This window comes from Eucalyptus grandis, chromosome 5 (genome assembly GCF_016545825.1).
Source record: "Eucalyptus grandis isolate ANBG69807.140 chromosome 5, ASM1654582v1, whole genome shotgun sequence".
Taxonomy (NCBI): Eukaryota; Viridiplantae; Streptophyta; class Magnoliopsida; order Myrtales; family Myrtaceae; genus Eucalyptus; species Eucalyptus grandis.
In genome coordinates this window covers 1,045,029-1,067,634 of record NC_052616.1, presented here as the reverse complement: position 1 = coordinate 1,067,634, position 22,606 = coordinate 1,045,029, and the positions used below count along the sequence as shown (strand labels likewise).

Below are 22,606 nucleotides of genomic sequence, written 5' to 3'. Positions count from 1 at the left end.
ATGAATAGGCTACGTTCATCATGCCCAAAAATAAAACAGTGGGAACCAAACTCATCAAAAAAACAACGAGTCCAATGCCGGAACCACTAAAAAACCATAATTTTTCACGCTATTTCCAATCACCTGTATTCAATTCGTCGTATTAGATTTTGGGTCGGAATCTCTCTCTCGTGAGGTTGTTACTACAAGTCTTTGACAACTTGTGAAATCTTGGAAATGCAGGATGGATCAGAGCAGCGTTTTCATGAAAACCGCTATCCACACTTACGTGTAGAAAAGAAAAACCGCTATCCATTTCTCTAAAATGTCAACTAATGTAGCAGGAACAACCTTGTTCATATTTACAAACGTGATATACATTCACTTCTTCGGCGTCCATTCTCAGAAAGAACAACCCAACATATTTACTGACCACAAACATCATAAATACGGGGGCCTGTGGAGTCACAAATCACAATCCAACAAGAATTTAAATGAGCCTGACCAACTTTATAGTGCTACAACTTTACAGCTAATTACATCATAATCAGAAGTCAACTTGGATATGGAAGATCCCACCATTATTCTTCCTGCGTTTTCACTCTGGTCCACATCGAACACCAGCGTGCTAAGCCCCTTCCCTATGACAAATAATCTCTTGCCAATTGCAACAAGTCGGCAAGGAGGTTGAGTTAATAGCTGTGACAATCTCTTAACCACCACCCAATCCTTGCTTTCCTTCTGCCACTTCATCAGCCTTAGTCCTGAACTTTGATCCAACACATAAAGAGTCCCATCTATGACGACTGCTGGACCTTTCCAGCCAGACGCGATGTCAGCGTCCACATGTTGCCACGAGCCCCTCGATGGTTCGTACACAATGGCATAGACATGAGAGCAAAAGTGAAGAACCACCGCATCGGATATATATTTGCCCATCCAATACCACAGAATCTTCTATGTCAGGAACGAGGTTAGGGTCCACGTGAGAGATCCAACCATTTATGCTGGGATCATAAGTGTCCCAAGAATTGGGACCGCTCAGATCTGTACCTAAACCCCCAATTGCATAAATTTTCTCATCCAAGACTTCACAAGCAAAATAGCACCTGAAGAGCTTAACTGAATTAGATAAGAAGCTATATAACCTTCAGTGCATGAGAAAAGAAAAAAGAAACCTGTGGAAGTTCAGTCTACAAAAAATTCCCATCAAACAATCAAGTCACCAGCTTTTATTGTTCTTATATTTCCCAACTGGTAGAAGGCAAGAAACACCACCACCAGTCAAGAGCATGAGGGTTCATTATCATTCCCTTATGGGTGACAATGTATCATAGAGATCATGAGTTCTCTCCTACCGCATAGAGTTTCAGAGGTTACTTACTTACTACTTCCTCCTCTATTGTGTCTATCAAGTTCTATTGCTGCTATATTTTCCCTAGCATTCTAATATGTGTCCTCATGAAGATGAATTGTCCTAACACGTGTCTAGAATCTACCAAAACGTCCTTATCTGCAAAGTTTTGCACTTATAGATGAATGAGGAGAAAAAAGGCCAATCTTTCATCGAGTAGAAATTCAGATAATCTTTCATCGAGTAGAAATTCAGATCTAAGCCCTACAAAGAAGATTAAACTAAATGATAGCAAGAAACGCCATGCCCAGGAAAATAAAAAGAAAACCGCAGTGTTTCAACATGCAAAGGCAGTACATGGCCAATTTTATAGATTAAGAACATTAATATCACCATGTACCTCGCAATTGACAATGAAGTAGTTTCATTCCATGTGTTGGCAGAAACATCATAGCAGTACACTTCATCAGTAGGCTCTTCAACCCAACCACAACCTCCCAAAAAGTAAATCTTCTTCCCGAGCGTTTCAAATCCCATGCCTTTTCGCTTTGAAATTTGCGGGGGAATGCCTTGAATGTGCTTCCAACATCTTTGCGAGGAATTGGGGTCTAACACATAACAGAAACTACGTTCCTGTTTGTCTCTACACAAAGCATAGATCCATGCTTCGTCAAGTTTATGCTTTCTCCTGTAAGAATACCACTCATCACTACAAACTAAGTCTCTCCACCGCTTAGACACGCATTTCAAGACTGTGGAACTTCCGTGGAAGTCTTGCCAAGCAGGAAAGAGCGATGTCATCAGGAAGCCCAGGTATCAGAGGCATTTGAGCAAGTTCATTTCCAGCTGCCACTTGAGACGTACTTTGAATACATTCCATGGCAGTGCCTCAGCTAGGAACTGTCAAATTTAGGCTAAAAAGACAAAATTTAATCGTTTCCACACCTTCTCTCGAAACAAGCCAACAAAAACTGAAAATTGACTATCGCTCTAGGCACTGGCAGACCACCACGTAGAACAATTAAGCAAGGAAGATTAGTTTCATCCGTGCATTTCGCCTAAATGTGGTATGCACTTGAGAGCAAAGCAATGTAGAAAGGGACCTGCAAATGAAAGAAAAAAAGACTCAGAAAAAGAGCATCCAAGGATATATCTCAACTTAGGACGATACCCATATGGATTTCGTTCTAATTTCATCTAGCGCAAGTAATGAAACGACTTCATGATAAAGCATACAATTAGGTCAGGGTATAGTCCACCCGAAAGTTGGAACTTTTTGAATCCCAATGATCGAGACTGACACCGAAACCTCTTTTTTCTCTGAAATGTGAATGACAAATCAACTCAATCAACTCTTAATCGACATTCAGCTCAGCGTCACTCTCTTGAACACAGGGAGGAAGAAACCCATGAATCTCTTGTAGGTCGCGAGCGAGCTTGCCCATTCGCTCGACCACACTCGAAATTTCTACATCTCATGCATCCTCGAAACGTCAAATTGCCTCCTTTGCGGACGAATGCCGAGGAATCACAAACGACTTCCCGGAACCGAAAAAACAAGAATTAACGCGAACCCAACTCGACCCAGATCGCAAGCAAGCTAATTGCGAAAGAAGAACCGAAATCAGGCCGCAATGACGTGGGACACGGACCGTCTAGACGCCAGAAAGAGCAGACCAGACCACCTGACGATTCCACGATTCGGAAAAACTAAGAAGAGGGAATTGGTCGAATCGAAGAGAAGCGACGCACGAACCTGGGGTTCTCCGATGATCCGACGAGACGAGAGCTCCAATCTCCCTCCGATCTGCTGGAAAATGCAACTCAGCGAGAGAGAAAATTGGCAGGGAGAGTGTTGGGGACGTAAGAACTTGCAGGAAAAACAATCGCATTATATAATAAAAATGCGAACTTTCGTCTTTGGGTCGGGCGACCACCTCCACGTCTGGGGCTGTAACCCAAAATTGCCCGGACCGAATCGGATCAGATCGGATCGGTCGATTTTGAACGATTCCCAAAGAAAATGATCAATTCCTGATTTTCACTTTTGGAATCGGTGGCCTGTTGATCCGATTCTCGATTCTAAGGTGGGAATCAAATTGACGAACAGGATTAGTTAATTTTATATATATAATATACTTTTTTAAATTTCTTAAAAAAATAAACTCTTATTCATTTCAATTTCTCTCATTTTTCATTTTATTTTTGACGCAAAATAGCAAATTTATGGGTTCCACTGGACCAGACTAGATTGGCCGATCGGTTCGGTTCTCGATCCAGGACCAGTCGGTCCAGTTCCTAGTCCCAAAATCTGGAAACCGGTCTTCCCGATCCAATTCTCAATTCCACCTCGAAATTGGACTGGATCGGGAACCAATTAGTCCTATTCACGTCATGTCTAAATCGACCTATTTTTAACTAAAGAGGCAAGAATTACCTTAATTGGCCATTCGAAATTTAAAGTGATGGACTCTAAATTTATTCAATTTCTATCATTTAAATTCTGCTATTTCTATGTAGTGTCTAATTTCTCAATTAAGAATAACACGTCCTTTCTTTTCCTTTTTTTTTTCAAAAAGAGTTACTTAGATATTACTATACATGTTGAAAGCATTACCTTTTCTTTTCTGTTTTCTATTTTTAATTCTTATCGTCGTATGTATTAGCTTTGTCGTATAAAGATATTCTAAAAAAACCTAATCTTATTCCATGCTGTTAAGCAAATTTATGGTATAATTGAAACATAAAATATTCAGAAACTTTTCCTTTTATGCATATTTTCGCCAAACTCTTTGCTGTTGATTGTGTTTATGTACACATAGTAGAATGACCGGGACAAAACAAAGTGATCTTTTTAAAGATTTGCACGATAAAATGGCAATCGCAATCCCCAATGCAAAATTTGTAAAAGATGACATAAACTATAAAAAATAAAATAACCATTACATTTCATTCATTTAAATTGGAAAATATTAAAACCATTCATGGGGCGTTTAGGAAAACTATCAATTTGCCTCAATTTGCATAGTCTTTTTTGATGTCATTGTTTTATTTTTTTATTTTTTTTATGTAGATACTCTTATAACTTATTACATGCTCTATGTGAGGTGTTTCGACAGCGAAAAAAAAATTATTTTTTAACAAATAAAGAGATTTGAATTATTCTTAGACTAGTCAAATAACAAATTCATTGCAAACTGAGCCTTTGAGGTAGAAATGCAAAAAATGAGCAAGTTGTGATTAGATCAATCTTGATCCAGATTTGAAGGAAGCTGATAAGAGGAAATTGACTAAATTGCACGAATAGTGCAAGTAAGGAAATCATCAAGAACAAGTTTGCTTGTCCAGTAAAATTAGAGTGGATTTAGTCATATGAAAAGATTAAGTAACCTCTTTATATGAAACATTATGGCCGACCCGATCCATGGTGGACTAAATGGACTACCCTAACCGCAGATTTAGTAGTTAATTTTCCATTTCAAAAGTTACTAATGAGACTGAGAACTCATTAAATGCTAATAGTTTGAAACATGCTTTTCATCATGTATATTTCCAAGCAATAGGAAAAACAACTTATCTCGGTAACGATCATACGTGAACCATACCATCCACAGTGAACATCAATTTAAATATATTTGTAGTTATAAGCCCTGTAACTTTATATTGAGCCAATTTGATTGATGACAGCAAGCAATTTAGGCCACGAAATTCCTCGTTTTTCGGCCGCGAATTCTGGATCTAGTCATCTCTCGATCCTATTACAGATAAATCTGCATACCGCAGTGACACAGACAACACAAGTCCCCAAAGCCAGATCTCATGAGATTCGCTTCTGGCCAAATGCAAGTGTTAAATCACAAGTATATGGGCTTGGCCTTTGAGTTCGATCGGTCGCATTCAAGGTCTAATATATTCAAGAGTTGAAACTAAGCAAAACTCAAGTGATGCCTGGAGGTCGGTGGCCTCCAACAGTAACTTCCGTTACAAGAAAAGGTTCGCCACCCTTAATGCGGTTTGTAGGAAGGCCCAACCCGCAGTCCTCGTGCATCATCTAGAACGCTTTTCCTGTCAACGCTTCAAAGAAATGCAACTACGGAACAGAAAGCGAATTCGAAACCCTATAGAATTAAACAAGAGGAACCAGGTATCTGTGCAATGCCTTGCCCAGACATCAGAGCTTCGATGCAGCAACTGAAGCCGATGGTTTAGCCTTCCTAATTAAGCCCTCCTGCGTCAGTGTCACGAGTAGCTGCCATCACGAATAATCAGAAACACTCTGTGAGTCCAGATAGAAGAAAAATGACAGAGAAGTATAATAAAAAGGATAAGCAGGAAGAGGAGAGCAGCCAAAAGAACAATTTTGGTGATTACCTCCCCATTCCTACTAAACATTCGTCCAGACACAAGGCCACGGGCATTATGGGCGATGGGACTCAAAATCTGTAAATCAGTATATCCATTAGCTTCTTCACATATCTAAAATCAAACCTTTCAAGTTATCTTACCTCAAATAAAATCCAGTCATCAGCTCTTAAATTTCGGTGGAACCACATCCTGAGAAAATGGAGAGGGAGGGGACAGTTGATGTATTCTAAGATTAGCTAAAATTACTGTATGCTCAGGTTCACTTGAGAAATCAGCAGCATATAATTTGGAAGTAGATTTCATAAGTCTAGAGACAACCTTTAGCCCAGTTAATTTCATAATGATAAATATATAATAGTTTGCTCGCATTAGTAAATATAAGAGCCACGAGGATTAGGAGAGAAAATGCCCCGCTCAGGAAATGGTGCAATCCTTGCAACAACCCAACATCATGAGACCCAACTGAAGATTAATAGAAAAATGATACTTACGCGTGGTCGAGACTAACGGAATATGTCTTCAGACCCTTTCTACGGTGAGGATTCAAGCTAGTCCCCAGAAATATTAGATCCGAAGCGAACGCCACCACACATCTGCAAAAGATTGCAAAGAGATCATCTAGTATAAACCAGTCATTCTTCTGATGTTCAAAGACTCTAGTGTCCGATCCACAACTAACACATTTGACGATCCATTTGGTCATTGTCATAATTATGTGTATTACACAATAATATAAACAGACACACTAAATTGACTTTTAAAAAACAAGCATCTCTTGAGGCAAATGAAACCGAGACTAAAAAGCAATTTTGAATGGGGGCAACAGACAATCAGATACCCTCTGAGTCAAAACAGGATAGAAGTCACACTAATCTGTCCCCATGATCATTATTTGAACCCCCACAACATGCAATTGTACATCTTAAGGAAGTACCCACCTATGCAAGGCCTGGTCATCTGATAGCTTCCCTTTTGCTTTGAACCAATACCTCAAACTGTCACATGATCAGATCAGAAGTAATTCAGATGGCCACATTTCTATGCCAAATAGAACACGTATCACAACATTGCGACCTCTTGTACAAAAAAAGACTCTGTATCCGACTAATAAGTTATGCCTGACCTTGGAGGGGTTTCAGTCTGATTGGTGGCGTTGCTAGGCTCACAAAATCGTATCTCTATAGGCCACGGAATAAACTTTGTCGTAGCCACTTTGTTCCGATAACCCCTGAAATGTTGCCACCATTCATATGATATCAATGTAAAAACAAAAAGGCATGTAATTGTCTTCAAGATAAATATGCAAGTGGAACCCTCAAGACAACTTATAATATATATCACAAGGAAACGGTCAACAACATATCCAGTGACTAATATGAGGGAAGCTTGCTGGACTTTCTTTTGACAACAATAACATACAGAATGAAAATCATCATTTTATTTTGAAGGTATAGTAAGGGATGTGCACAAATGCACTTGCGCAGATTTGCTGGAAATATAATGGCCAAAAACAAGTGAATGGGAACAGAAAGACTAGAATACATCGTGTGCATCAGGCTATAATTGTTATCACAGTACATACCCTTACCTGGGTAGGCGAGGATCAATAAGGCGCCTTTCTCGTAGCTGTTCCATTGATAGAAGCTGCAACAAGCATGGCTGTTAAAAAGTCAAAGAAGCAATCACATGGAGAATGCAAAGAAGTGCAGTAATCTGTGTTTAATTCACTTACCGTCTCTGGAGCGGGAACAGATGGCATCGTTATGACCTGATGTTCAAATCCTTCTTCTTGTGTCTGTAGAATTGTTTATAGAGAGTCAAAAGCATCACATGATGCTGAGAGCATCTTTCTATTGTTCTTAGATAATCGACAGGATTATCATCAATCAATTGGATGCTTGAATTATGGCTAAACTTTCATGAAAGGGCGCCTGTCATACCATGGATTCTTGGCAAAACTTTAACGGATGGCATCAAATCCATCTGAAATCTCCAAGTGGACTTTAGTTTGGTTTTTTACATCTTTAAATCTTACGCATTTGTATCTCCTAGGGTATAATACTTGTTATCTCAGTTCACTCATGTAATTCAGAAGCAGCTTCAATGAGCACAATGGATATATCCCCAGAGCAATAAATATGATGAAACCAATGCAAGGGTCCCACGACATCCTTATAAGATAATGATTTTAAGCAGTTTTTCACTGTTGACTTCTTAGATAATTTAACTCAATAACATATCACGGCACTCAAAATACAGAAATTCACTTCTAGAAAATTTTTAATTTCTAGAAATGGTACAAAACAGAAACTAAAACACTATCTAGCCAATCCAAGAGATAAAAGCACTACCTGAAATGAAGCAATCAATGTGAAGATGAGTGTTCCTTTTTGGATTGCATCTACTCTGCGGGTTGCAAAATTTTTACCATCGCGTAGTCGGTGAACTTCATATATAATTGGCACTGCAATGAAGATTAATGTGCATGATGCAAAAGCAACTCGGAACAAATTTTTCAGAAAAAGAGTAGACAATGCTTGTTCTCTAATTTCCTTATATTCCAGAATGCTGTTGCACTGCACACAAGTAGACACAAGTAGAAATAGAGTGGCAACACAATCAAACATTAATGTGCATGAGGTGAAAGTGACTCGGAACAAATCTCCAGAAAATAGCAGAAAACGCCGATTTCTAATTTCCAAAAATATTGTTGCACTGTGGACAAGCGGAAATAGAATTGCAGTAAGAGCGTAAAATGGAACCCAAAGCAATTTTTCATTCTAGCTTGTCAACTCAATGAAAACAAAAATTGCAATAATGGGTGATCTAAGACTAAGATAAGGTCCATGGAGTTTTGTCAGCAGCTGACAGTTACAGGACCAGATAAACCGTAACACCCTAACTACCTGCAAGATTTTTAGAAAGAAATGCAAAAGTGAATAAAAACTTTGTGCACACAGATGTTCAATGAAAAAGAGAAAGGACAGGAAACAGCCAGTGAGCACACTACACTACTAGGTACTGAAGAATGTACAATGAATACTTACTAATAAGGTCCCCAACCAGAAGAAAATAAACATGCAAACTGTGAATAACCTTTAGACAGTCAACAGTTTTCGATGCAGCAGCTGCAGCCTGCATTATCAGGTACCAATACTGATTAGGATTAGCATTCCTGCCTTCAAATAAACATAAAATATGCTACCACAATCAGCTTTGAAGTGAGATGAAGAGATTTCTCTACGTGATGCAGAACTAAATTTTAGTCAAGATCGTAAATTACTTTCTGTCGAGAGAAATATTTCTAGATCTAACACCATTAGTCATGGGATGCAAATCTACAACAACCTTGCTAAGCCAACTAGAAGACTGATCAGACGACATATGTCATCTTCTGTCAACAATTGATTAATGAAAAATGGATGGAGGATTTCAGAAGTTCCAATGTCCTTCTGGAGGGAAGAAATTGCTGCAGATGGCTTGACATTAAGTACTTAATAAAAGCTATATAAGAATAAATTGTGAGTCAGAATGACAGTAACGGCCACTCAATCAACAGAGAAACTCAATGCTTTTGTAAGTTTGCAATATCCAGAATTACACGGACAGGAAATCAATGGTCTAACAGATTAAGCATACTGCATATTGCAATTGAGTAAAAATTGGTAAATGTTGATGTAATGCACATGAATCAATGATTATAGACAGCATAACTCCACAAGCCAGAAATGATTTCTTTCACATAGGAATAGAACATAAAGCCAAGGATTGCCATGTGTTGTTTCATCATAATAGGAAAACACCAACATCAGCATCAACCACTCGTTCGATACTTCAAAAAGAGGGGTTAGATGGTTAATTATGCCTGAGCAATGAACTGCCCGCCGAAAACTTTCCCAAATCTCGGAGCCTCTGGCAAAGTGATCCCTTGAAATATGTTAACCTTCAAAACAAACATGTAATGACAACTTATTCACAGATAAAGACCACCTGTCTGCTGTCTGCTGTCCCACATTTAATCTTAGCATGTGTCGCAAAACTGTAAACAGTAACTAGAGACCTCTAAGACGAAAATATGGGCATGCGATATAACAGTAGCTAGAGACCTCTAAGACAAAAATATGGGCATGCGATATAAATCTTGTTTCCAAGGATAACATGCACATGCAAATAAGTTCATGGAAACTAGAAATCTTCTTTTCTTAACATCATCACGCAACAAAAAGCATATCAAGTAGTGCATTGGATTCCATCACATAAGAACTGTGTAAGCAATGGACAATGAGACAAATCATTTAGTATCGTCATTGACAGTGAAAAGGAACTATATCTATAGATTCAACTTAAAGGACTATAGGAGAGCAAGAAGCATAAAAAAATGGGGAAGAACAAGAAAATGTGATATCCATAGATAATTCCAAAAGAGGATAACTCTTGATAGAATTGGTTGTGGAGGCAATATATCATTAGGCCATCTAATCTTTGACTGATTTCTGTTAAGTTACAGTTCTTTGAAAACGTTCATGGTTATGTGACACCACTAAGCAGGTACTGTGTAACAGTCATGTAGCATTTATCAGCCATGATGATGATTCCAGTGAATAAGTACTGAACAATGTGATGTAAAGAAGTTCAATTTAAATATGCCTATTTGCACCATGAACGAGTGGGGACATTCAAGCGTGAGAGGAAATCCATGAATAATTTAGCACAGAAATGAGGCTTAAAAATGGAAAGCGACCTCTACTGAAACATACTTCAATGGGTTCCAGGTGTAGTATACGCTCAACAAGGCTGCACGTTTCTTTTGTTTCATCCGAACTCCATATTGACTTAGGCTGCAGCAGATGGCAGTGCTCATGCGGTAGCACTATGCAGGTAAGCTGCAGATGAAAATTAAAGCGCCAATGTTATGAACTATAGCAGCTGGAATGGAACTACAAGAGAAACACGAAGAGGAAACAAGCAACCACCTTTGACAAAGCAATTATATCAGCAGCATGAACTGCTATTGTTGTCCCTGAAATGATTAAATGAAGACAGTCATTAGCGCAACCAAAATAGACAGTTCAGGAAGCCAAAGCTGGCTTTCTAAAGCTAGTGTTGACAAATCAAATAATAGGGACACATATATTAGAGGGATTTAAACCCACATCATACCATAACCCTGCTATCTTAGTCTGAAAAAACATTATTCTCATGTCCCTATCTAATCAAGTAAATATAGATGCAGAGATGAAGATATGCACACCACCCCCGCCCCTAAAAATGAACTTGAAGTTTCAAGAGGAAGATGTCGCTGTGTAGAACAAATTCTATAATTAGTGAAGTTGTAGATTACTTCAGCCATAGTCCTGAAAGAAATGATCAAACACTATATTATCAGTTACATTAATGGACAAATCACAAATACAGTGATGCAGATTAGAATTAAAAGACACCAAAACAAGTAATCACAATCCCCAATATACATGAGAGAAGAAACTCAGTATTTCACCGTGGCCAAAATAATCATATTTGCTCAATTTGAAATCAGGGTCCTCTGAGTCAACCGGTCCAGAGACTTCAGCCTGTCATGTTAGCACAGAGTAAGCAGGACAATCGATCTCCACAACATATTCCTATGGATGGACACAAGCAGTGCAAACAAATTCACCTCGCCCTCCCAGATAAAGTACACTCCTTCCCCAACATCTCCTTCATGAACAACATAGGCTCCTTTATCTGCACGTCCACGGACCAGCAAGCACTCTTAAAACACCGGGCATAAGTAAGACACACGCTCTCCCTTAACAATTACAATAATCAGCACAGGCGAAAAATAAATAAATGAAAGAACAGAAACCCAAATAAAATGATATCACATCATTCGATGAAATGATGACCAACTCATGGTTCACCCTGTCTTTGACTCTACTTCAGCTACTCTATATCACCAATCGCAAAGTCAAGCACGATTCACTAAACTCATTTCTTAACCCATATTTGATGGGCTCAAATGTTATATGATTTAATTATATTCAATAAATAATGGGCTCGGTTGTTATATGGCTTAATTATATCAATAAATAAGTCATTAATGAATTTAGAATGGTAAAGCCCAATAGGTTCACAATTGACTTACACTCAACCCACTTCAATAACTTTCTCTTCACTCTTAATCTTACATTGACTTACACTCAACCCACTTCAATAACTTTCTCTTCACTCTTAATCTTACGCTCGCTTACTCCATTCTTGATCTTACGCTCACTCACTCCATGCTCTCACCTCAGTTTGGCTATAATTTTTCCTAGATGGGGTGAAATATGAAAGTGTTATGTCAACAAGGGCCACATTGCATAAAAATGAGCCGATGGGTCAATTTGGGTCGGACCATTTTCGCTCCGACCCAAACCCAACCTAACCCGACCATTCGATGGTCTACGATTCACCCCGCACATCGCTCACACGAAACCTCCAATTGCCCACAAGAAAGCAAACGCAAGCGGAGAGGGAAACGCTTACCGTAGTGCTTGAACGTCACGGCGTCGGCGATCTTCCGGAGCGACGAAGTGGGGAGCTTCTGCAGCAAGGGGACGCAGCCCAGGAACTCGACCACTGCGACACAGACGAACTCGACGGAGTCACAACCCAACGCGCGGAAATCACGCGACCCATGATCACACGCGCTCGAATTCAATCACGCAACGAGCGAGCCACCCTCCCACGTGACGAATCGCGGGAAAGGCGAAAGAGGAAAAGGAGATGGAGGAGGGAATGAAGGGACGGGGGGGATTTCCATATGGGAATTGGATCGCCTACCTGACTGGGAATCCATGCGCGGGGAGTGGGGAGCGTCGAGCGTGACGGAGGGAGGCGGTAGTCGCGGCCGCAATGATGTCGATGATCCGCTTACGCTTTCCTCGTTCCCGGAACCGTTGATAGTGGGGAGGAGCCCCGCGATTTTTGCTAACAGAAAAGGCAGAAGGGTGAAAATGATCACGTGTCGCGCGGACCATCAGCTTTTATGTTGCGACCTCTGCTGCACGTGAATCATATGTGTGATTCGTGGGTAGGTTAGCGTTTGTTCAGGTTAAATGAATTTTAAAAAGTCGCATTATTTCATTCAGTGAACGTGTCCGAAAAATGGGAAATGGCGTTTTTAGGTTTCGTTAGTTTCTAACCTCTCGTCTTAAACCATGTCAACGATTCCATTTAATTACTGGGATTACTCTTCCAACATAGAAAGAAGAGATGGGAGGTTCGAATCCCCACATTTTCAAGGAGGCTGGGATATAGACGAATTAATTTCAAGAGTGGATTTTGACTCTCACGTCCTACCAGAACAGGGCAAAAGTTTGATAATGAGCGTTAGAATATAAATAGCATAGGACTCACAAAATAAAATAAAAAAATGATCCCATTTATTTATTAGCTAGGATTTGTCGGATTCGAAATTTCCCTTATAAAAAACGTTAAATATTAAGGAGATATATAATCACGAATTTCAACATATAATCGAAAAAGACCGCATGCTTAGAAGGAAAAATGCGGTTGGGTTTTGTGGAGAGCCTGAGAGAGTATTTAAAGTCGTCGTCCTTTATAAGCGAATGTGGAAAAGAAGGGCTGCGAGGGGAGAATCCTATAGAGGCGTGCGATCACGATGGATGACCAAATTGGGTCCTTTTTTTTTTAATCATTCTTGTCTCTAAGATGTTGACCACCCGACCATCAATACCAAACACATTTAGAGCGTGGACCATCCTTGTTGCAGATAAGTCCGCACGACTCGATTAGTCAATTCTAGGAGATTTAATACTGCCAAAAGCACTAAATCAGTAAATTCCATATCACTGACACCTTTAATTTAATTTTTGTGTCGCAACAACTTTCACACTGATAAATTTATATGACTTTTACCTCAAAGTAATTTTTGTATCACAAAAAATCGCAAAATCGGTGCACCCATGCTACATTTATATTAATACCCTAATTACCCAAAATTATGGGAAATCTGAGTTTTTTTGAATGAATGTGACACGGATGCACTGATTTTGGATAAATAGGTGACATAATAATACCAATTTTTATATAACCGATATACTAATGTAGGGTAAATGTGACATCAGTTCAAAAGTTTTTATGATACGAAATTAATTTAGAATAAATGGAAATTTGATATATAAATTTAGGATTTTTTTTTTTTTTTTGGTGGTATTAATGCATTTAGTGCTGTTAGAGTTGGACTGACTTAGTCAAGTTACGTCCATGGAGTAGCTGCTTCTAGGCGAACCTATTGATGTTTTGCCACAAGGCTAGCTAGGTTGGGCGAATAGAATCTTTTATGAACACGCCATTTGACTCCGGTTGGATAAATGGGCTGGCCTCGCATTGCTTAAAGATGGTTGGGCTTGGGCCCAAGTTGGGAAACCACCTTTATAATAGATCAATCGCAAGCCTTCAAGAAAGCCCACTAACCTAATCGCTTTCCACAGGCGATGAGCTGTGACGGCCCAATACGAGAGGCCCACACTCATACGTAATCCTCGATTTGAGCCATGGCCACACTTGAAAAAATCAACGTTAGTCGGGGCGTAAAGGTGCTAAACCGGCGAATTCAGTATTGTAGCTTCCTTGAACTCTGGTCACATGGCGAGCAGGTTATCGCAAACTAATTAGAATATTTAGCGGCTCGTAACTCTCTCCTTATTAGAGGTGAGTAAATGGGCCGGCTCATCTCGAGAACCGGCCCAAATCAGCCAGTTAAAAAAGGGAATCGATCCAATTTCAAGTTACAAAAATTGAGAATATGCCTTGTTTGGTTCTCTATTCTAAAAGTTGAGAATTAGTCTTGACCGGTTTGATTCCTGCTTTTATTATATCCTGAGTTGGTAGGGTTTACTAGAGCTTCAAACTTAAAATAGTTTCAAGGTAGAACCCATAACTCATGAGGTGAATTACAAGGTAGAATATAGAAACGAACCGATTTATCTATAATCCTAATTAAGTACTTTTTCGTATTTCTCTAAAATAGGAAATATTAGTTCGAAACTGAATATGTTTAACCTATTACCCTCAAATAAAAAGAATTGCATTCACATTTAACACATATATATTACAAGGGAAAACCAGCAAGAAATAAACTTTCAATAGGAGCTTTTAGCGATAGTCCGGTAACTCGGCACCCAATATGAATGTATTCCTTATTTTAACATACTGGTATTCACATGCCCTATTCTCCCAATTGAAGAGAGTTTTTCTTTCATCGGGCTTCAGATATCCTCCAAATTTCATGTTCCATAATTTAGAAGAAACAATTTTAAGACATACTCAGGTCTATATATAATAAACGGAACAAAATAAAGAAAAAAACCATGACTGGCACCGAAATCGGTCGGTTCAATTCTCGGCCGGCTGGCACGGTCAACACGAGATTTCCTTAACCACGCCGCTGTCTCATCGGACCTCGAGCCTTAGGCTGGGCGCATTTAATGATTAGAAAAATTCGGAATGACGACGGCACGATGACAAGAAGCACGGGGAAGGAAGAAGGAAGGAGACCGCCCGCCATTGGCGTGAAGTCGACTTCTGGAATCTAAACCGCATATCGGCCGATAGATTCCCCAAGCCCCCCAACGCTCCGCGAACCAGAAACAGAGAACATGGCATTGACCCGTAGTTGCGCACGCAAACTGTTCATTCCCTCTCTCTTCTCCTCTTCCATTTTCTTTGTTTTCCGCTTCTCTTACTTTCCACGAAATGCTCGATTTTTCATGCGACCATCATAAAGTTTGATCGAAAAGGAACCCGACCCACTTTTCATTTTCTTTGTTCTCTGTTGTTTTGTTGTTGTTCTTCTTCTTCTTCGGATCTTATTGACTGTTTCGGCTGATCGCCCTTGTGGGATCGCGCGAGATACGCGCGCGGAATCGAGTGGAGTTCGTGCGGGGTGGAAAGACTGCTTTTTGGGCAAGTTCGTGAGATGGGAACTTGGAGCTCTGTTGATGGGTCGGATCGTGTGGGGTTTGTGGGAGGTTGAGCACGTGAGGATCCCAGCTTCTCTCGCAATTACGGGTCTTGGTCAATCCATCGGTCTTCGGCTCCCATCGTTTGTGGGTAGTGTTCAATTTGAGTTTTTTTTTTAAACGTTTGACGTCTGCCGTAAGTAAAGGCTTTGAAGTCCTCGGACGACGCACTTCGAGCTTTAATTGCTGTTTCTTGCGAAGTGTTTTCTGGTCCAGTGCTCGGCCCGGTCTGGACAGACAGACGTTTCTCGCGCGATGATATTGGGTAATCCCCTGTATAAAAAAGTCGCGTCTTTGCCGAGTCTGTCACTAAATTTGGCCTCATCTCCAGCTTATAAAAGCCCCTCTAGTAGTATGCACTCATGTTAGCTCCCATTGCATTGTCATGCTTGCTTCGTAGCCATCTATGTCGATCACCTGCTGCCTTCCCATCGTCGAGTCAGTGTACTGTCTGGCGTGTGCCCGTTGGCTGTGGAAGAAATGCCTCTACTCGGCAGGCCACGAGAGCGAGAACTGGGGGCTTGCTACGGCGGAAGAATTTGCGCCCGTACCTCGCCTTTGTCGCTATGTTCTAGCTGAATACGAGGAAGATCTTCGTAATCCAATATGGGCGCCCCCCGGAGGGTATGGGATCAACCCGGATTGGGTCGTGCATCGTAAGGACTATGACGAGACACTAGGCCGTGCTCCTCCTTACATGCTGTATATGGATCATGAAAGAAGGGATATTGTGTTGATCATTAGGGGACTCAATTTAGCGAAGGAAAGTGATTATGCAGTTTTGCTGGATAATAAACTGGGACAGACAAAATTGGACGGTGGGTATGTCCACAATGGGTTGTTAAAGTCAGCTATGTGGGTATTTGATGCTGAGTGTGAGGTTCTAAAGGAATTACTCGAGAGTTTTCCAGAGTATACCCTCACTTTTGCTGGACACTCCCTTGGGGCAGGGGTGGTGGCCCTGTTGACTATTGTGGCGGTCCAGAATCGAGAGAAATTGGGAAATTTTGACAGGAAGAGGATTAGATGTTATGCTATTGCTCCTGCTAGGTGCACATCACTGAATTTGGCTGTGAGATATGCAGATATAATCAATTCCGTTGTTTTGCAGGTATAGTACTACGGCTTAACGTTCTATGTTCTGTCTAAAGTAGTGGATTAGACTGTCATAAGTGTGGCTCGTAAGAAGTGCGGCTTAGTGCCATCAGTTGCATTATTGGGCCTTCACCTTCTATGGATCTTTATATCGTTTTCTTTTTCAGGATGCAAGCTAGATAGTAATTCCCTCTCAAAGAAGTTACTCTAATGGACAGTTTCATTGGTAATATATAGCACATCGGTGGCCAATAATGCATGATTTATGACAATAAGGAGCTTAAAGTGAATGATGGCATAAAAAAGTAGCCAAAAACGAGATATAGGGCTTTACATCACGTTCAAAACACGACTTTTTGGTACCTGAAAAATGCTTATTCTTACTTGAAAGACCAGCATCATGGGTTTGGATTTATCTCTTCTGTCTGGATCAACATTTTTGTCTATGTAAAGTTCACTGATGCATTGCTTTATGTTCATGTTCATTAATTGATTTACGGCAATGGAACAGGATGATTTTTTGCCTCGGACAACAACTGCCTTGGAGGATGTTTTCAAATCCGTTCTCTGGTAAATGATCGTATGATTATTTAACTCTTCAGTACTAAATTATCTTGCATCCAGAATTAGTCATTCAGAAACAGGCACATGTAGATCCAGTATTAGTATGTTTCCAATCGGTGAAAAGGCAAATTCCATACTTATGTATCCTAGTAAAGAAAACAAGTCCAGAGGTAGTTTAATTGAAGTTCTAGGTGTTGTCACATGGTTAGTCAGATAGGTTGGCCACTAAATTTTAAGTATGAAAGAGAAAATCAAGGTACTGACCTTGCTGGCTTTTGCCATTTGACAGTTTGCCATGCTTATTATGCCTTATGTGCTTGAAGGATACGTGCATCCTGGAAGATCAGATGCTCAGAGATCCAAGGAGGTTGTATGCTCCTGGACGATTATATCACATCGTTGAGCGAAAGCCTATGAGGTACAATTAAAGCTTTTAGCATGCTGCTGGATTCTGCTCAAATTTGGAATGGTCTATCCAGTACTACATGTCCCCTCACTGTGTCCACATTCAGTTCACTAAGTAGGTGATTCTGATATTAGGTGCATGTACCAGGCATGCGGCTTGCTTTCTTCAATGTGTTTTAGAGCATTGGGTACATGAACACTGTCCAAGACTATTGTCATCTTGGTTTTTGCTGGTGGTCTGCTGGAAAAAGAAATTGAAGGTCATGTCTTACCAGGACTAGTCACAATGCTTGAGTCATAAAAGATTATTAATTGTGGGCGTTTCTCTTTCAGCGTTATGTAAACCTGCTCTATCTTGATTGTAGGTTAGGAAGGTTTCCTCCTGTTGTGAGGACAGCAGTTCCTGTGGATGGGAGGTTTGAGCATATTGTCATTTCTTGCAATGCAATGTCTGACCATGCTGTCATTTGGATTGAAAGAGAATCTCAAAGGGCTCTCGATGTACGTTTCAGCTTCTAAATTATCAAGTACTACACAAATTATCAATTTTACACTGGCATTAATTTCCTTCTCAGAATCTGGTGATATGTTCTTCATGTTATGGTTGCCATATAACCGGGAACTGCTGCGAAACCGTTTCAAAAGCCCGCACTGCAGCGAGCCATTCTGATGAAAACAGTTCTACTTTGTGTGAATTTGTGAACCTCATAGCATCAAGGAGCACCTTAGTCATCAAGTGGGAATCCCATCGAGGGGATGTAGAAATAAAAAACTTCATTGGCTTTTCTAGCCAAAAACATGGGGGAAATTTTCATGCTTCTCGGTGAATTCAAATTCTTTAATATGTTTGATTGAAAATTTGATCTTTTAATGCACATTGAACTATATGACCTAACTACTATTATTATTATGTTACTAGATGCAATCCCTTTGAGTGTTGCTTTTCATGTACTTAATTATTAAGCCGGAAAGGATTATGATAGTGAATGAAACTCCTGTGGTGACCGTGAACTGAATCATCATGCTTGTAAGGGATCTGAGACAGCAATTTACTCCTGTAACTTAATGTTTTTTCTTATTTTTTTAGGTAATGCTGGAGAGAGATAAGACGATGGACATACCAGTGAGCCAGAGAATGGAGCGGCAAGTGTCTGTTGTGCGCGAACACGATGAGGAATATAAAGCCGCACTTCAGAGGGCAGTTGATTTGGATATTCCTCTGGCTTACCCACCTACTTATGGTACATTTGATGAAGTAGAAGCAGAGAGTTCTGAAAGATCCAGAGAGGAACCTCCATTGTTATCATCCAGTGAAAGGAAAGAAAGTTGGGACGGTTTTGTAAGGCGCCTCTTTCATGTCAATGACTCTGGCCAAATGGTGTTCAAGATATCATAGTTTTGTACATTGAATTTGCAAGTGTCTCAGACAACAAAACCCATTCTTTCATTCAAATTGATGTCCCTTTCCTATGTATTTAGATTATTCTATGATAGAAGGTCAGTTTTGGTCTTTAATCCAACCTCTTTAATTCAACATGTGCTTATTGCAAATGCAGCTTTAAGGTGCTTCGGTAAAAAATTTCTTCCTCCATGAGAATCAAGCAGGTCAACTGCAACTTTGGTACTTAATTTTTTCAGCCAGCAAAAAGCTAACCTAGCCGTTAGCAAATTTACATGAATCGGATGCAAGAAGTACAGGATTTCATTTCCTGAAAGAAGTAATATCGGTCCAGAGACAATGTTATCCCTCTCAAGATTACGATTGAATTTGATTTTGTGAAAAAGCTAAATTCTAGGAAACCTCAGATAGTTATCCTCAATTTAAAAAAAAAAAAAATTCAATATGTTACAGTAATTTGTTAGTTGTGATTGTTATTTCATGCTACTAAATTTCAATATTCATTAAGGCGTTAGCAAATTATATATCTGTAAACTCGTCCATGAGGAGCTTAACAAGTGGGACATCTGCCAAAGTATTCGAAAAGGACGTGAGAGGTACTACTAGTAAATAACCAACAAAAAGAACATGGAACGAAGATGTCGGGTGAAGTGAAGTCTTGACAACGAGTGAGGCCCTTGAGCTTTAGCAAGTTTGTGAAAGATTGGAGTTGTGACTTGTAAGCCGGTAAGACGTTCGTATCTTTGTGGGATATGACGGATCATTGTTCTTCAATAATTACATAAACTAAACGCTTCTATTTGCGGCTTCATTTACAAAATACATTTAAAGCTACAGTAAAATGCTATTTTTCTACTTTGCTAGAGAGTAATTCCCCGTAATTCTGGGGAAAGAAGAATAATAAACATTCAAGTGCACTAAGCACACTTTCTTCTCTACTGCTATTGCTGTAGATCGCGAACTGCCTCACCTGCAGCAACCAAAAAGGAGTAGAGTAAAAATCATGCATTCGCACTCCTCACATTTTTCCAGTAGTTGCGCATGGAACATGAATCCCCTACCAGAATAGGAGTTCAGTTCCTGGCCATCCACAACAAACAACAATAGCCTTATCTCATTAAGTGACATCTGCTATAAACCCTCTTAATAATCGCCTTTTTTGTTGCGTCAACTGTAAATTAGAGAACAATCCTTCATAACAGCAACTTCTATATGGTCAAGGTAAGAAATTTACCATGCATTCTCTTCACAAATCGTTCGAACTCTAATAAGTTCTGTCTTTCCATAAGGATGGAATTTAGCCTCAGGTAGGTGAAGGATAAAAAGTGCCTCCCATCCGGATCATTCAACAGCTTGGCACCATCCAGCATCTTGTTGTATCCTACACGAGTGTGACAAGGTAGAAAATTCTCACCGATAACTGGGATGCCATGATCCCAAGCAGCATTCAGCACCTAAAACACAAAACACAGTTCCATAAGCCACTGGAGGCACGATACCCTCTAGTTCCACATATAATCCCGATTTAGTAGGAAATATCAGTAAACTAGGGATAAAGCTAGGAGTTCTTTTCAGGGGAGGTGATGAAATGCGAGTGCAAATCACTCTTTGCATCCATATATTTGTGATTATTTATTATTCTTATGAGAGTAATTATCTTACAAGAAAGGGAAAAAGCCACAAAAAAACCCAAACTTTGCCTAGAATGACCTTTACCCTAAACTATTTTTTGTGACACTAAAAAACCCAAACGTTGCTCACTATGATGCATTTACCACAAACTTTTTTCAGTGACATCAAATACCCTAAACTTTTACATGTGTGACACATTTAACCGAAACTTTTATTCTATGACACAAATTTTTGGGGTAAATGTGTCACATATATAAAAATCTGGGGTTTTTGGTGTCACCAAAAACAGTTTGAAGTTTTTGGTATCGCAAAATAAATATGTCACACTGTATAAGTGTGGGGTAGATGTGTCATATGGACATAAGTTTGGAGTTTTTTATATCACCAAAAAAAAAAGTTTGAGGTAAATGTATCTCAATAGACAAAGTTTAAGGTTTTTGGTGGCTTTTATCCTACAAGAAAATTATAGAGAATTCCACCATAACTCAGAAACACAAATAGTGTAACATCATCGAATTGTCTCATACTCTTATGTACAATGGCGGCCGTCTGTAATTTTTCTTTTGGCAACTTTTGTCTTTTCAAGCTCTAAGAGAGTTACCTTTCTGATGTTGAGAATCTTGTGTGGTCAAAACCCACAAAATAGTAGAACAAAGTAATACATAGCAAAAAGCTTCCAAGTGTTAAAATGATAGCTCTAAAATTTCAGCAGGTGCTATATGCTCCACAAAACAAATTTAAGCTTCGTCCCTGCAGTTATCCCTCCCAACCATATATGGTTATACAAAAGAAGAAAGATCTCAGGGCTTACTTGCCAGGCCAAGCCATCAGGATCCGCCAGTGCACTTGAGAAATCCTGCTGGTCTAGCACGTGCAACTGAGCACATGTGAAGTTCAAGGCAGCTCCATGCTTCTTCAGCATTGCTGCAATTGTGGCATAACCATCACGATTGGATGGGTTGTAAAATCCAGCAGTTGATTCAGCAGCATGACTAGCTGTCCTATACCACCAATAAATACCTGATAGCTGCTCAGCAATTGAAATAGCACAGTCGATCAAAATAAACTTTACAGCATTTCAATAACACAATTCCAATAGCAATATCCTCATGATGACATTCCTGCTTAATATGAATTTTTCAAGGAGAAAATCTTCCACCAGTATCACATGAATCACCCAGCACATTGAGGAAATTATTTCTGCATTCCAAATGACTTAGGTTCCTGTTTCTCACACTAACTTCATTGACTGTCCAACATTTTACCAATATCAACGTAATTGAAGAATAAAAATCAAACGAAAGGCCTGCAATTTTACACCCATATGTCTACTTTGTAATGCATTCCTATTCCTACTTGAAGTAAAGCCATATTTATGCAAAAAGACAAACGTGGAGAGAGTAAGGCGAAGCAGCTATTGATGGTAAACTTTTTGATTGGAACAGTAAATATGTGTTTGCATCTATGAATATCAATCTAAAAATTGGACCTACCTTAGCAGCAATGCAAGTACCATCAAAAGCTAATTTTGCCAAGGCAAGTACTCTATCACCATGATCAATCAACACCTGAGAGTACCACTTAAGGAAGAACCTTCCAAAATAGCCATCGTAATCTCCTCCATCACAGAAGAAACCAGTTTCTTGTGGCTGTGAATTATAAGAACCTGCATTATCTGGACCTCTAGCCCAAAAAGCCTGACCCCTTGCCTCTGCTGCCTTTCTGAGATTCTTCAGTAGATACTGATCGTAGCACTTCAAGGGGAAATTATAGCCATTTTCAGGAAAACTCTTGAACAAACTCCAA

General features: G+C 39.7%; 4 protein-coding genes across 5 annotated transcripts in view; 1 reads left to right on the top strand and 3 right to left on the bottom strand.

The window, feature by feature from the left end:
* Positions 1-294: 294 nt before the first annotated feature.
* Positions 295-3,246, bottom strand: LOC120285998 (F-box/kelch-repeat protein SKIP4-like). The gene is given in 5 exon segments (XM_039312953.1): positions 295-879; positions 881-1,088; positions 1,734-2,087; positions 2,089-2,436; positions 3,090-3,246. Coding segments are annotated over 4 exon segments (1,077 nt in total). The 5' UTR covers positions 2,214-2,436; positions 3,090-3,246; the 3' UTR covers positions 295-489.
* Positions 3,247-5,134: 1,888 nt separating this feature from the next.
* On the bottom strand, positions 5,135-12,679 carry LOC104431079 (acyl-coenzyme A thioesterase 8). Of its 2 annotated transcripts, none has more exons than XM_039313156.1 (17): positions 12,503-12,679; positions 12,206-12,298; positions 11,355-11,422; positions 11,196-11,268; positions 10,672-10,718; positions 10,456-10,581; positions 9,564-9,641; positions 8,746-8,833; positions 8,050-8,162; positions 7,431-7,493; positions 7,287-7,357; positions 6,822-6,926; positions 6,637-6,693; positions 6,190-6,291; positions 5,839-5,887; positions 5,705-5,773; positions 5,135-5,582 (listed from the first exon to the last, which is right to left on the bottom strand). In XM_039313156.1, the coding sequence occupies exons 1-17, from the start codon at positions 12,516-12,518 to the stop codon at positions 5,505-5,507; spliced, it is 1,296 nt and encodes a 431-aa protein (XP_039169090.1). In that variant the 5' UTR covers positions 12,519-12,679; the 3' UTR covers positions 5,135-5,504. The 2 variants fall into 2 exon arrangements, with proteins under 2 accessions (XP_039169090.1, XP_039169091.1); XM_039313157.1 differs by having other exon boundaries at positions 7,287-7,342.
* Positions 12,680-15,193: 2,514 nt separating this feature from the next.
* Positions 15,194-19,284, top strand: LOC104443443. Its single transcript, XM_010056835.3, has 5 exons — positions 15,194-16,816; positions 17,312-17,370; positions 17,654-17,782; positions 18,135-18,270; positions 18,857-19,284. Exons 1-5 carry the CDS (start codon positions 16,112-16,114, stop codon positions 19,163-19,165), a joined length of 1,338 nt encoding a protein of 445 aa, XP_010055137.3. The 5' UTR covers positions 15,194-16,111; the 3' UTR covers positions 19,166-19,284.
* Positions 19,285-19,837: 553 nt separating this feature from the next.
* The window catches only part of LOC104443442 (beta-amylase 7), a 9,686-nt gene continuing 6,917 nt past the window's right edge, over positions 19,838-22,606 (bottom strand). Inside the window, exons 8-11 of the mRNA XM_010056830.3 lie at positions 22,294-22,554; positions 21,612-21,827; positions 20,403-20,622; positions 19,838-20,138 (exon numbers count right to left, since the gene is read on the bottom strand). Coding sequence (XP_010055132.2) covers positions 20,110-20,138; positions 20,403-20,622; positions 21,612-21,827; positions 22,294-22,554 — 726 coding nt within the window. The 3' untranslated portion in view covers positions 19,838-20,109. The remainder of the gene's footprint in view (positions 20,139-20,402; positions 20,623-21,611; positions 21,828-22,293; positions 22,555-22,606) is intronic.

Excerpts from the sequence above, each read along its gene's own strand:
- LOC104443443 (XM_010056835.3), top strand. The coding sequence starts at position 16,112 with ATGTCGATCACCTGCTGCCTTCCCATCGTCGAGTCAGTGTACTGTCTG. Across the intron at positions 17,371-17,653 it reads GTTTTCAAATCCGTTCTCTG|TTTGCCATGCTTATTATGCC; the intron begins GTAAATGATCGT and ends GCCATTTGACAG. Across the intron at positions 18,271-18,856 it reads AATCTCAAAGGGCTCTCGAT|GTAATGCTGGAGAGAGATAA; the intron begins GTACGTTTCAGC and ends TTATTTTTTTAG.
- LOC104431079 (XM_039313156.1), bottom strand. Across the intron at positions 11,423-12,205 it reads CGTGACGTTCAAGCACTACG|ATAAAGGAGCCTATGTTGTT; the intron begins GTAAGCGTTTCC and ends GTGGACGTGCAG. Across the intron at positions 6,927-7,286 it reads ATTGATCCTCGCCTACCCAG|GGGTTATCGGAACAAAGTGG; the intron begins GTAAGGGTATGT and ends GCAACATTTCAG.